Source organism: Empidonax traillii, unplaced genomic scaffold (genome assembly GCF_003031625.1).
Source record: "Empidonax traillii isolate 1590-97213 ecotype Southwest subspecies unplaced genomic scaffold, ASM303162v1 scaffold573:size406305, whole genome shotgun sequence".
NCBI lineage: Eukaryota > Metazoa > Chordata > Aves > Passeriformes > Tyrannidae > Empidonax > Empidonax traillii.
In genome coordinates this window covers 338,592-353,731 of record NW_020955766.1, presented here as the reverse complement: position 1 = coordinate 353,731, position 15,140 = coordinate 338,592, and the positions used below count along the sequence as shown (strand labels likewise).

The 15,140-nt window shown below is 37.5% G+C and overlaps 1 protein-coding gene across 1 annotated transcript in view; it reads left to right on the top strand.

Annotated features, from left to right (window-relative positions):
* The window catches only part of CADM2 (cell adhesion molecule 2), a 201,202-nt gene that overhangs the window by 29,314 nt on the left and 156,748 nt on the right, over positions 1-15,140 (top strand). Inside the window, exon 3 of the mRNA XM_027897992.1 lies at positions 4,819-4,968. Within this exon, the coding sequence (XP_027753793.1) occupies positions 4,819-4,968 (150 nt within the window). The remainder of the gene's footprint in view (positions 1-4,818; positions 4,969-15,140) is intronic.

The window sequence follows — 15,140 nt, the reverse complement described above, 5'->3', positions numbered from 1 at the left end:
AAAAAAAGAAAAAGAAAAGGTTTCCTTGACAGGAAACAGCTTGTGGCTAATGAGATATGAGCCTGTCAGTTGTTCTGCAAAGCAGTATTGGTCCTCTACAAAGCATAGCAGAAACAACCTGTGGTAGAATATACATCACTATAGCTCCATCTAGTCAAACTAATTGAAATAATTTTGCTAAAAAAAGCTTCCTAAAATGAGCAGAGGGAGTGGGATACAACACAATGACAGGGATGTCTAAATGCAACAGCCTCTTTGCCACAGCTTCATTGTTTATTGTAACTTACCTTTGCAAACCATTGTAGTGTTTTCTAATGAAACTCCTTGCTTGCTTTTCAGATAGAAGGGGATTGTAATACGGGCCATCAGTAATTTATTTATTTTTTTTAACTCTTTATTAGTGAACTCCATACAGACAGGAAAATACTTTGTCCTGCCTCAAGGTTTGATCGTGGAACAGAATGTGTTTGTGTATACTGTGGTGGATATAGGTGTGTTTGATGGACTTGACCTGCTAGTGGAGGGTAGAAATGTCATTGCCAGCCATTTGTTGTGAGAAAAGGCAAGTCAGCTGGATGGGTAGCCCTGTCTTGACAATGGTGATCATCTGAGCTGTATCCCTTATCTCAATCATACCTGCCAGTCATCTCAGGTAATAGTAAAGTAGGAAATAAATTGTACTGAACTTACCTAAAATGCTGTGCTCAGTGCAGTGAAACATAGGGAAGTATATCTGAGAGCTACAGGAGCAGAACTGGAATGAAGGCCTGACTTTGGAATGGTGTCTGAGAGAAAAATCGCAGCACCATGGTAGGCTGGCAGTCACAGTTTGGGTTCCTGTCTGATCCTGTGGCCAAGAGGACTCGTCTTGGTGTGCAAACAAGAACACAAAGTGCTGGTGGAGCAGTGGCATCACCTTTGCATTTTTTTCCTTCTGTAACTGCAGCTGTGAGCTTTCCAGGTCTGGGCTGGAACACACTTCAGAAAAAAAAAAAAAGATGACAAATTGCAGAGGGCACAGAGAAGAGCCACAGACTAATTAAGGGATTAGAAAAATACAGTTTCTACAGGAAGACTTAGGAGCTCAATTTATTTAGATTATCAAAAAGAAGGTTAATGGGTGATATGATCACAGTCTCTAAGTGCCTACAAGAGAAATTTGATAAGAAACAGCTCTTCAGAGCAGGATAAAAGATATAAGAGCCAGTGGAAGCTAAGTGTTACAGCAACATACTAAGAGTAAATTCTGTGGTTTTGTTTAAACAAGGGTGACTGCTGCTCTCTGAAAGAAGTTACCAAAGGGGCCATTAATTTTCCATTACTAGACTTCTTAAGTCAAGGTGGAATGCTTTTGTTAGAGGACGTTGTCTTGTTTAATTTCGACTTCCAGAGTTAAGGAAGGAATTAGGAAATGTGAGTTTAATACCTATATTAAAAAGTGTTCATACTAAAGAATCATAATGATAGTTTCAGGTTGTTGAAATTATGACAGCCCCAATCTGGCAGGGCCATCTTATTGAAGGTTCATCAGCAACCATTCTTGATATAAAGGGCCTATTCAAATGGATCAGAACCAGCCTATTCAGTGCTGGGAGCATGAAGGGGCTTTTTGGCAGTGGTAATACGTTACCCCAGGCATAAAGGGTTTTCTAAAGCAAGTCCCTTGGGGAATGATGTGATTCCAGTCCGTGGTCTCCAGCTTTGGGTCACTGTGCTGCAGCAGGAGCCTGCACCTCTTATGGCCTGGGTTCTCCATCCCACTGAGCACTTGCATAGGCTGGCACCTTCCCTGGCATCCCTCCTGAGAACATTCTCCCTCCTTGTTTATCAGAAACAAGACCTCTCCCACAAAACACTGTCAGTCCCCCCAGCAACCATATGCAGTCTTTAGTGGAATAAAAACAATTCTTTGACACTTAAAACACACGATGCTGGTGCTTTCCTTAGTGTTCATCTGTTTCCTAAAGGGTTTTACAGCCTTCTCCAATACAGTTGTTAATAGATTTTGTCTTCACTGAGAGGTGTGAAGTATCCATTCATTTGGTCTTGCTTTATCTATTTTATTCTGTTCTGCACAGGCTCCTTGCTTTCCACTTGGGCTACTTTCCATATTAGATGGCTCATTTTCTCTGTGCCTCTTTTTGTACTCCGAGCTTCCTATGAAGCTCTGTGCATGTTCTCCAGATCCAAGCAGCTTCTCTGTTGGTAAAGGGATAGGATGATTGTTTGGGTCTCATTTTTATATGCTAGATTATTTCTTGCTTCCAAAACGTCAGCACACACTGGAGTGGTCAGAGAAAAGAAAGTTCTTCTGTCCTCTTCAAACTGTGGCATCATCATTACCCATTTATCTGGTTGATCAGAATAGTTTCCATACAAACCACTCTTCTGGTCAGACAAGTCTGTGACTTCAGAGTCATTAGCAAATGATAGACTGCAGGTACACTGACACCTTCATGGTGAGAAGATAATATCAGAAAGGGAATGTAGGGTAATTATGGGGAGATCAGGGTAATTATGGGGAGATCTCCTAAATTGTGTTAATAAGGTCCTAAATCACTACAGTGGAATTTTTATTAAACTGTCTTCCATTCCAGTTCTTTAACATAAATGACAGATTTCACTGTGCTAATCTCTGGCAGTAGGTTCTGTTTAATGCTTTTTGTATGCAAAAAAGTATTTTAGCCCACAGAACCTCCTATCCACAACTCATACTTTGGAAGGTTATTTCTTTGGTAAGTTGCTTGTAATTTAGTGGAAGTAATAACAGGCTGTGTGCGGTTTTTTTTGATCTTTAAAATTCTAATTTAAGCGATAAGGAATTTATGCAATATCTTGAGGTTCCTTGACACATCGGAATTGAAAGAGGGGAAATAGAAGGAAATGACAAATCTTTTCTGTTTTCCTTTTTTTTTGTTTTTTTTTTTTTTCTCCATCCTTGTTTATGATTTTTCACTCATCAAGTATTTCTCAACGTGTGGCTTTCAGGAAGCAGGGTTTGATTAATGAAGTGTCAGATACAGAGGATGTCATGAGAATTTTGGCATTTTTTTGTTTGCAGCATTTAAATTAGCCATGGTGTTTTCAGCATTCCTTATTTTCTATTTACTATATTTGCTATCCAGTGGATAGTAAATACCCTCTTAGAGTAAATATCAGTACACAGTAAGTGTTGATCTTTAGACATCTGTAGGAAGTTGATCTTTATGCAAAAAATATACCAGTTATTCAGATTTGCATTTTGATGGAAATATTTATAACACTGATGTAGGTACTTATTTTCCACATCTGAGGCCATCATAATTATTTTACATAGGGAAACCAAAATCTGGCTAGAATTAAATCTTTGGTTTTATCATTAATTCAAATAGTTCAGTTGTTAATCTTTTAATTTGTGCTTCCTTACTCTGCTCATCTGAAAACCTGTGTACTAGATAATAGATTTCCATTATCATGCCTTTTATGTAGAAGACATGCTTCAGTTTGACTTAGTTGGGAGTAACTCTGATGAGAGCCACTAAAATAGGAGGTTTCTGTGAAGGTTTTGTGCTTGATTTCTGATTCTGTATTGGTATCATTAGTGAATATTGTACATAATATTTCCTTGATGTACTTATGACATGCCTATGAGCTTGTTTGCTCCTGTGGGACTGTGGAGAGGTTTTCAGTTTCTGACACATCCCACTTGAGTGTCAGTCTTGGCATTATGCTGCTTTGTGTGGCAGCTCTACCTACTCTCCAGTGCTTCTTTTACTAACAGAACTTGTATAAAAGGAGAGGAAGAAAGAAGCATATGTTTGATTTAGAGTATTGGATTGTCTTTCTTTTGCGTAGTATCCCTAAGTAAATTAATACATGTCCTGGATAATGATCATACAATCCATGATGTGTCTTGTTGATTACTGAAGGCTTTTTTTCTTTCCCCAGCCATGTTAAAAATGACTTCCATGTTTTTCTTCCATGTTTTTACCATGCTCCCTTCTTGCAGCACTGTTTGTCAGATTGTGCTGTGCTGTTTGACAAGGGCTGTGCTATTCTCCCAATACATAAACACTTTAGCCTAACTACGCCATTGGAAATGCTTGTGATTTAAGAACCTGAGTGATACTGCTCCTGTATTGCGTGGAGGCATTTGGAAATCTTCCCAGTGACTTTTCAGCAAGCACTTAATGTGATTCATAATGCTCTGGGATAGAATCACAGATGTGAAAGAGACCTACTACATCATCCCTTCCATTTTCATATGAGATCAGGTTATATTCCCTCAACAGAGTATGCATCGAGTATTAGATTCACACTACATTTGCTCTCCAACAACTTTCCAAACCTGACACGAGAAACGTCATCCTGAGAGGCCTTTAAAATGTATCAAAAGAAGCAGGGAGTCATGGTTGCCCTGTCCCTCTGTTTCAAAAACTCTGTGTGCATTTTTATGCTTTCGGTGATGTTTTCAACAATGATTTAACTGTATTGTCTGTACTGAGTCATCTCTGGGTATGTCTGAGGGGATAAAATTGCGGGGCATTTCTTTGTAACTAAAACAGTATGTTTTATGGGGCGGGGAGGGAGGGAGGAAGAATCCCTATTTCTTAATTCATCTATCTGTTTCTCAGATACAGAAAATATATTGTAAATGTTATAATTTTTTTGGATTATTGTGCTACTGTTCTTTGGTCAGAATAGATCGCACTGAATTCAGGGTCTGTCGTCTGTGGGAAGCTGCTGCAATAAATTCAATTCTACAGCTTAAATGTTTTCTTTTTTTTTTTTTTTTCCTCTTACTCTCTTCCCTTCTGCATTCCTCCCCTCCCTCCTCAGGCAGCCAAGGGCAGTTTCCACTTACACAGAACGTCACGGTTGTTGAAGGGGGAACAGCAAATTTGACCTGCAGGGTCGATCAAAATGATAACACCTCCCTCCAGTGGTCAAATCCAGCTCAACAGACACTGTACTTCGACGACAAGAAAGGTAAATTGTTTCCTCAACTCGTGCTTCTGCACCATTTTTTGTAAGAAAAAAAAAAGTTTTAAACCATTTCTCTTTGATATTCTAATGTGGAAATATTTACTAGGAATGTATTTTTTCATTTATAATTTAAGGTTTTTTGGAGGGGCATTCACTGAAGCATTCTCTTGCATATAAAATTATATTTAAATTATTAAAGGAAAAGAATAGCATTTGAAAGTCTGATTGTAAGATAATTTGGAAAACAGTGTTGCAAAATATCTTGGAAAAGCATTTATGAGTGGCAAGAGAAGTAGTAGCCCATAAACTTTGTGACTTATTTTTGTCAGTGTGTATGCATATATATATATATATATATATATATTATATATATATATTTTTATATATATATATGTAATCCCACTGTTAGCTTCAAGTGTACTGCAGTGTGGATGTTAGTTCAATGCACAGTTGCTGTGTTAGGTGTTCTTAACAGCTAATAAAAACACTTGGGGTTTGTACCCTGATATTTCCAATTTTTCCATGCACTGATTTTTTTTAATTTTAGTTAAATTAGACTGTAAAAAAGACAGGAAAACGTCGATCCCTTACAAAAAAATGGTCATTATTTCTGCTGTGGTTTTTATTTCTAAGATGTTAATTTGGACTGAAAAAGCATTACATTTTACATAGTAGAATGTTAACATAAAGATTACATGAGATTCTGTAAAGAAATTAAAACTCAAGTCAGGGGTAGTAAATTCATCACTTGGTTTTAAAAAGGTAGAAGCTTTGGTGTCGATTTCAATGGTACAGAAGTTCAGCCTTTTTTTTTATACTTAATTCTGGTGCCTGAATTTATTCTGAAAGGTGCTACATACTCTAGAACGAATTTTAACAAGTGCACTTATTACTCTGCTTAATTTTAAAGAACTGCTGTCCAAATGCTTTGCTGAATGATTACAAGACTAAAACACCTTGTAGGACTGAAAACACTTTGTGGATCTGTGCACTTCAATAAAAGAGAATCTAAACCCTGTCATTTTATACCTGCAGAAGCTGCAATCAAAATATGTTTTTTTACTATTAATATAATAGCTGAATAGAATCTCTTGATGGTGTTGAAGTGGTTCCTTTCTCTTTTATCTAATTTCCTGTAGCGTGTAATCATTTGATTTGCAATTTCTTTGAAATCATAAGTACCTTTCGAATGCAGGACTGAAGATGAGAGGTTTATAAGGTGCAAACTTTTGAGCTGTGAGTCTAGTGCTGTAACCTTTGCTCACGTGGACTCCTTTATTTTAGCTGCAATCGTTAGTGATTTGGGAAGGGTGAGCAATGTCCATGGAACTAAAAGCAGAGAGAGCTTGTCTGTTGATAGAGCACATCAATACTCAGAAAATCTATATCTTTATAAAAAATAAGTGACATTTTAAAGGATGCTGGGAAGGACGTGGGAGGACTGCAAATACATTAATTTGAACATTGTGGCCATTTTGGTGTGAATTAAATTTTCTGTGTACTTTAGCTAAATCTGTAATTTTACGACGAATAATTGAAGTTGGCATTACTTTTTAATATAATGAATTGAAGCAACAGAATCTGAATGGCATGCAGAATAGTAACTACTTAGAAGCAATTTATATTCCCCACAGGAAATGTGAGGAGCTGAAGTGTGTAAATTTTAAGGGCCACACTCTTTATTGAACTTTCAGCTTTTCCCAAGACTTTAAGAAATGGTAGATGATTCATTTTATGGAGGGATTACTCTGCATCTGTTAGACAGGAAAATGTCTTCCTGTGGTCAAGAAAAACTTCAGGTCCTTCCATCAGAGGTATTTAGTCTTCCTCCTGCTGGTGAAGATTTCCAGTCTTGAATCTACTGAGGGGAGCGAGCAGTACATCCAGTTCCTGTATGGGAAACGTTCTGCCATTTCTGAAAATGAAGTACAGCTTTCACTGACAAATTTTTTTTTCTGTGTGTATATGTAAGTGTTCTTATAAGTAAAAAAGAGATTTCCTTTATATTCTTTAGATGCTGGCATTATTGAACCAAAATGGAGAGAGATATTTTTGGCTCTTATATCTTGGTGGTTTTCTCAGGAAATGATGCCAAGTGAAACTGTAAAGGCTTCATCTTTTTTTTTTTTTTTTTTTTCTCTCCTCATTTCCCACTTCTCACAGCCAGCCATACAATTTGACTATTAAAAAAGTAACTCTCTACTAGGTCCAATTATAACATTTAATTTATTGAGAGCAGTGCCCCAGCCAGAGTCTTTTCAAACCTGTCCCTTGTTGTTAGCCAAAACCTACCTTCAGGTCTTACTTATCCCTTCAACACTGATGTTTAATACTATGTTTCTCAACCCTCAAAACTAATGAAAGCTTGAATAGGTATAGCTTGAATATGTTCTGTGTAGGAAACAGGAGCTTAGATGAGGAGCACCACCTTTATATCGATCAGAGATGGGTAACTGTGGGTGTTGCCATGTTCAGAACTCAATGAAATGTGCTTACTTCTAACTTCAGTAACTTATTTTCTATTTATACAAAGGATACACATAGGAATGAGAGTATATTACTTTCATGTCTGGAAGCATAAAAAAAAAAAAAATTCAAGAAACCTTTCTACTGATTGCCATATATTTTAATATTTATGAGAGGGTCAAGTAGTAAAATGAAGGAAGACATGTTAATATCAAAAGAGGGTGGGATGTACAGCAAAAGATGAGGGAGGTGAGAGCTGTCAGTGTATAGAATCATAGAATTGTTCAGGTTGAAAAAGACCTTTAAGATCATCAAGTCCAACCATTAACCTAGGACCACCACCATATGGCAAAAATAGAGCAAGTTGTCCATGTTGTGAAAAGCCCTCCACTGGTAGATTGTCCTTGGTGGGACCCCTTTCATGTTCGTGCTTCTTTTTCAAGCAAATGGGTTCCCCTGTCTTGCAAAGACATTTTCTGACCAAAATTTTCTTGCCATAGGCCAAGAAAAGAGTCTCCTGGTAACCTGGAATTTTTGTTTCCCATCCCCATGCCTTTCCACAAAAGGTTAATTGTTAGAGTCTTGTTCATTAAAAATTGATTACACATATATTATGAAAAACACATTCATGTCATTTTGCTTTCTTCTGAACTGTGATGCAATCACTGACATTGAAGTAAGGAGTCATTCTTCCTTTTTCTGTTTTAGACATTCTCAATAAGTACAAAAATGCAATGAGACAAACACACAAATATCAAAGCTACATTGTTAAAATTCCTTTTCTGCTTCTGGTCACATCCTGCCATGGCCACCTGTTTTTAGGTACAGGTTTTTCGCACTTGGGAGGATTTTGTGTCTGGTAAAGAACACTTCTACCCCTACCCTCACATCAATTTAATTTTTATTTAATATTTATGAAGGAGACAACTACTATTTTTGAGACTTTTTTGGCACATAGCCTATGCAGTCTTAAAATCACACAAGTAGAAATTTAATAGAGTTTTGTTTCAGAAATGGCAATGCTATAAATTTAGTGAATATGAAACCACAGTTCAGAGATTCTTTCCAAGTCTCCATCATTTTAAGTAGATTAGTTGGGTTTTTTATAAATTCAGGCCTAAAATATGTTTGACTCATTGTGGTGATGGAAATTGGGAGAGAAATCTCATTTTCCTACAGGAAATTAAGTAATAGCTTTGTTTTAGTATCTAACCAAGATAAACCAGTTGCTTCCCTCCAATTCATACTTTGTCACTTTAAAACATATTAAGGCTGGAATTAACTTCACCTTCATTATTATTTTAACACAGAGTAGCTAAAATATATGAAAATACAGATGTTTGATCTTGTGGACTTGATCTCACTGATGACTTGTCTCCTTCACCATGCTGTCAGCCTGTTGTCCTTTTTGGTACTTGGGTTTTTTCTGGTGCCCCTACCTTGTAGCTTCAGAGGCATTGTGCATCAGTTTGATTTTTAACTCTTCCTCTTTAATTTGAAACATAAAATATTTAGCTGACAGTAAAAACCACTATATTGCATTAGTGAATACATGGTCTTAAATGTTAACAAGCTTAACAACCCTACCGTGGTTTTCCACCCCCTGATAGAATTTTAAAGACTGTGCCTTCCTGAAAATTAGGAATTCACCTAACTCAGCCTAAGCAAGTTCAGATTCTTTGGAAACAAATGCAAATTGCATGCTGCACTTGAAATGAGTCTTTCCCAACACAATTTTCAATTAAATTGAATAATTGCCATAGAAACCTCCATATCACTTTATGCACCCAAGTACCTATAATTGCATAGCTGCCTTTGGAAGAAACACAATGTGTGACCATGTAGAACTGGGGGATATTATTTTAAATTAGCATAGCTTATTTTAGTCTGTCTTCACTGGTGTCACTTCTTAAGGATTTTGAGTGGGCGGTAAATACAGAGAGACGTAAATACGAACGCAGATCTATAAGAAAAAGGGCACAGCGTGGAAACACAGAGATAGCTGATAAAGAGAAGTCTGAAAAAAAACCCTTTATGGAGCTTCCTATAGCAGCAGTCTTCTCATGTTCCCATTCAGTAGGGAATATAGATAATTATGGAGCAGGATATTGAGTTATGGAAGAGACATGTACAACTGAACAATGGCTGTTGATACCAAAGGTGTTCAGTCTCATCAATATAAAAATGTGCAATCAGACTATAAAAAGGAAGAGAAAGTTGTACCTGGCTGATAGTTTTGCTCAGTTGGGCAAGTGCAAGTGTAAAATACCTGCTCTTCACCTTAACAGGGAAGTTTGCAGGTCTGTTGATGGTGTAACAAAAGTGTGTTGACATTGACCATGATAATTTCCCACAGACTAACACACCAGATTTTGATGAGACACATGCCTGATGCTGATCGTAGGTGGGTACAGGTCCCCTGTGCTTTCAAGTGGTAGCACTTTCATGTCCTAGTAAAAAATTATCCATCCTTCAGCAGCAGAATATGTTTCTTTAGATGACCTTTGATTTTTTTTTTACATGTAAGAGCACCTGACATTTATGTAACTCCCTATCATCTTGAAAGCTTTCAAAGATACTGGTGCACTAGGCGAGGGTTATGAGAGGGCACCGTGCTTGCAAAGCTCCTGAGAGCTTCCCTGATAGGCCTCTTGCCTCAGGTGATCTTGTGGAAACATGTTTGGGTACAGCAGCTGCCCATAAGGTTTAGCATTTGCTTCCTCTCGGGGGTGACACCACTATGTTAGAGCTTGAGTGTAAGTGTAGAGAGAGGACATCTCAAATCAAATCACTGTGACCATGGGGATAGGCTGCTGTACCATCAGCTCCACGAAAACAGCTCTTAACCTTTTTTTCTTTCTGAATACAAAGATGTTTAGAGGGAGACTGGAATTCACAGTGTGCAAGGTATGGGATTTTAGTTACAGTGTCGCACGTGTCAGTGTAGGAGGATTCGTTAGTGCAGAGAAATTTCCTGCTATAACACTGAAAACTAAATGGTGATTGAATTGCCATATAAATGGCTGGTACTTTCAGGCCTGAAAATCCTGTCTTTCTGATGTTACAAATACAGAGCTCCTTCCTGGTTAGCTGTATTTACCCTTTAACTTGTTTTGTGAAGGTCAACTCCACATATTGGATTTAAGTATAAACCAAATTTACACCAATCTGTGGCGATTCAGCCTGAGATTCTAATCTACATAAACAAGCAGAGGCACTTGTGAGTTACAGAAATAATTTGAGGATATTTCTGATTAAAGGGAACTGATGAATGTACCTCTTATCGGACATTTAGTGATTCCATTAAGCAGTTGAATTTAAGATGTAGTGTATACATGTAGACACAAGGAATAGGTTTGTGTAAAATGTAAGCCAGAGAAGCAAACAAAATAATGTTTCTTTTGAGCAGTAGAAAGGAAAGTAGAACATGCTTTAGATTAGTTATGCAGACAGGGAGGCAGACAGGCTGTATTGTTGGAGGACTGAGAGCATTAACATTTAAGCAATGTGAAATGAAATAGCAATGATGGATGGACTTACATCTCCACCTTCACATGCACTGTTTCCTATTACATAATTCAGTGGAGATGGTATCAGGCAGTAGATGATAACCAAACTTAACCCCATCCTAGGATACACATATAAATTAGAAATTCAGTTACTCAGAGTTTAATAGACCCTTTCAATGAGATAATACCTTGTAGTGAACCTAAGCAGTAGCAACAAAAACAATGGGAAAAATGCAAGAAAACTATTCAGATAAATATTGAGGTATTAATTTACATCTGGAAAAGTTTGGGGGAAGTTATGCAGAGGCACAGGATTTTATTTTACCTTCTTTTTTTCCCTCTCTGAGCTGTATAGCAATAGTTTGTAAATGCCTTCTAATATTTGAGAGGCTTCTAGCATTTAAAGATTGTATGAGGAAAAAATCTGGTTTTCACAAAGGGCTTTCCATAAAGACCTTTTAGAATAGCCCTCTCTAGGTATGTAGTTAAGTTTATTTTTTTCTGTCGGTCAGATCTGGTGATTTCACGTTTATGCTGCACAACTATCAGTAGCTATCTGGCCAGCTCTTATCTTTCCTTGAGGCACATAGTATGGGTAGGAAACAAGTCTAAATGGTTTTGGTTAGTAGTTCCTTAGTGCTCCGAGAAAAGAAAGAAGATGTCTTAGATCTTTTGAGATCAAGAAATGTCTCACTTTATCCTTAAAACCCACGGTTTCAAAAACAGGTTGCCACTTTTGAAACCTGGAATGCTTGCATTCGTGAATCTTAAAAAAGATAACCTGATAAAAGAGAGCAGGAGCCTGTTAAAATATCTTGACAGTTATTGTCTGTATGAATATGAAAATTACGTTTAAAAAATGTATTACAATGCATTAGAACATTATTTCATTGCAATAAATTAGCAGAACTACTCCCACTTACAGCATTTTGTTTTTTAATTTCTTAGCAGTATTAAGGGAGTAAATGGCCGTATTGTAGAGATGGTTAGAAAGCGTAGGAGTTTGCATTATATTGTGCTGAAGTGTGGGTATGTGCAGAAATTAAGTTTACCAGCACTCAAGCTAAATGGAGAATGAAGCTGATAAATTGGAATATGATGAAGTGAAGCAGTAGTTGTGATGACACTGCTAAGATTTCTCTGTAATGAAGTTTCATGATACTCAGGCTGCTGACTGTTTTTGTTTTAAATGGCAAAGAATCTTGTAAGAGTGAAGAGTGAGATTTCCTTTCTGGTTTGTTTTTTTGTTTGTTTATTTGTTTGGGGTGGGGAGTGAAGTTCAAAAGAGGTGCAAAGAGAAATTTCATACACCTGCCCTCCCTTCCCTTGCTGTTTACATGGATGAGCAAAACTTCCCGGGGTTACTAAAGAAAATGGACCTATTACATTAAATTCTCAACCTGCTGGTGTTTTTTCAGACAACTCTTAGACCAAAAGATAGCGAGGAAAAATTTGAGTACAGGGAAGGGCAAGGGGGAGAATATGCTCATGATCAGAAGCAGTAGATGCAGGAGCAGTAGAGCTCAACATGGTATATCGTGTACACAAATTTGAAGGGGGCAGGAAAAGACATTTGTTTTTAAGCAGGAACACTGAGGATTGTTCCTTGTGGAAAGTGAAGGTCTTTTTTTTGAAGAAACTAAGGGACAGGCAAGAGTGCTGATTGTTATACCACGGTGTATTCAGTACACTGGAGTCATAGGAATAAGACAATTGCTAGGAAGGCAAGAACCTGAGTGTTTTGTCCTCTAAGTGATTGTTAAATCCAAGAAAACTTAACTTTGGAGAAAAGAAAGAACGGAGTTTGCAAAAGATAACTGATATTTGCAGGTTGGGTGAAAATTGTACTTCTCAAAGGAAAACAGAAACAGTGAAAAAAGTTGAAGTGTAAATATTTAGAAATGGTATATCACTAGATAAAAGCATAAAAATATTTATGATTAAAAGGGAAAGACAGTCACAGAACTTTCGAGTATTCCCTGGACAGAGATGTGGGATATATTGGATATAGAAATAAGAAAAAATCCACACCACAAGTATAGTCATGACTTTGCAGCTGGAGGACAAACTTCTTACAAGGGCAAACCAGAAACACGCTGAAAACATTGCAATATCTGCATGGCAGAGTGCCATAAAGAGACATCTGAGCTAACACTTAAACTAGCTCAGATACTGCAGGTATGTCTGTCCAGGTTCCACGAGGTTTCTCCAAACGTTTTAGGTCAGCTGAAAAGAACAGCCTTTTTAGCATAGCTCATAAACATGGATGTGACTTCCCACACCAGGTAGTGATACTGGGAACAGTCACTCAAAAGCTGACTTTGAAACTGGAATTGAATGCAATAAAATCACAGCAGCCCTGGACTAACAGCAGGTGGTACAGTCACTGCCATCCCAGCTGCCTTTAGAAGGGTTAATGTGGAGATTAACTATCAGTCAGTAAATGCTGGAGGAGTAAAAACACAGCAGGTCAAGGAGAAATGTAGTTCAGGAGAGTGATTCAGCAACATGTTTTTAGAGAATTACCCAAGTGGACGGAAAAGAAGGATACGACTTAAGGACAGTGAGTGCTAGGTAGGAAAACAGTAATGGAATAGGAAAAGCATCTTCTATCAGCATGATACAGAATTCCCACTCTGCATTAACTAGGCCTGAGACAACTGGACTGATTCCAAACCTGCCCCAGAAAGTGGTTTGATAACACAGCTGTGCCTGTGGACTTCAACCCTGTTCCTTCTGACATTACAGCTCCTCTGAGAAGGTGGAAGCTTGCCAGATAGTGGAAAAATTTCCACATTGCTCAGGCAAATACGGTAGAGAATTCCCAGAGGTACCTGTGACCCAAGATGTTATGTCCCTGTAATGTTGCATTATCAGGGCTTAAGAGTCTGCTGGGTAGGGTAGATGAATTTGCTCTGAGTTAGATCTGGCTGGCACACAGTGGATGTGAATGCCTCTGCAGCTTGCTTTCCTTCTCTTCTCACACTTAGCAAGGGTGAAGACAGCTTGGGTATTTTCTCACTGGTAGCATGAATTTGCTTTTCTTTAGCCTAAAAAAGGAGAATATACTGCTAAAGACTCACTTTCAGCCACTCTGTATAGCCCAGGAAGGCTCAGTATAAATGACTGGACTGCTTATGTTTAAAGACTGTAATAAAGAAGCATACCATTTTACTTTTAAATGGTGGCCCTGAAAATAAGATCATGTTGACTGGCACTATGTGATGTTAAGGAATTAAATGAGAAATCCTTATTTTGTCTAGGACGAAGATACGCTTGTAAAAAAAATTGTTAAAACATGTATAATATGTCCAGTGAAACATATCTCCAGTGAAATAAAGTACTAAATATAAGTGAAATTTTGTTACTGCATCCTGTATATCACATGCACACCTTATAATGTGAATATATTGTCAAATCCTGCTATACTGCCAAAAATAGAGTACTATATTTAAATTTCCAATGGAAGTGGGAAACAAATTAAAGGCAAATTTTGCCAAATCTAACATCAGATAACAGGAAGCCAATCCAAAAGCCAGTTGGATGAATAGCTTATAGGACGACCTCAGTATTAAGGTCAGGCGAGCTGAAGATTTTAATATATCCAAAGATCTAAAATAGAGGCAGTAAGTAAGTGTATGCTTTTATACTGCCTGGATGTGCCTAAAAATAATAGTATTTTCAATTTCTGAGGTTGAAGCAAAGGATCTAGCATTATTAGAAGTGCTCATCTTTCCACTCCCCTTCTGGTAGAAACTTGTTTAAGGAACCCGATTGTTTCAGCACAGAAATTGTAACAAATCATCATGTCCTGGATCTTTAAGGATCTGTGTGCAGAGAAGTAATTGCTGATGAGCTGCTGATATGGGGTGAAAATCCTCAATAACTCAGTGAGAGACTGTGTGATGTTCTGCTGTGAGCCAAAGAAAATAACTTTAAATTGAACAGAAACGAGAACTGTATCAACTGGAATGAGATTACTTTCAGAGGCATGTACTCTGGGTAAAAGGAGCTTGAGGAAACACAGAAACCAAAAGGCAATTGTGTAAATGGAGAAAAAAACCCCAAACCAACAAACCAAGTAGCAGGGAGAGTTCAAGTCGTGTTAACAGATGTTAAAAAAATGATTATTTAAAACTCCACATCTTTAACAGTTAATCTACAGTAACTGACTGAGTAATTATTGATATCTGTATATTC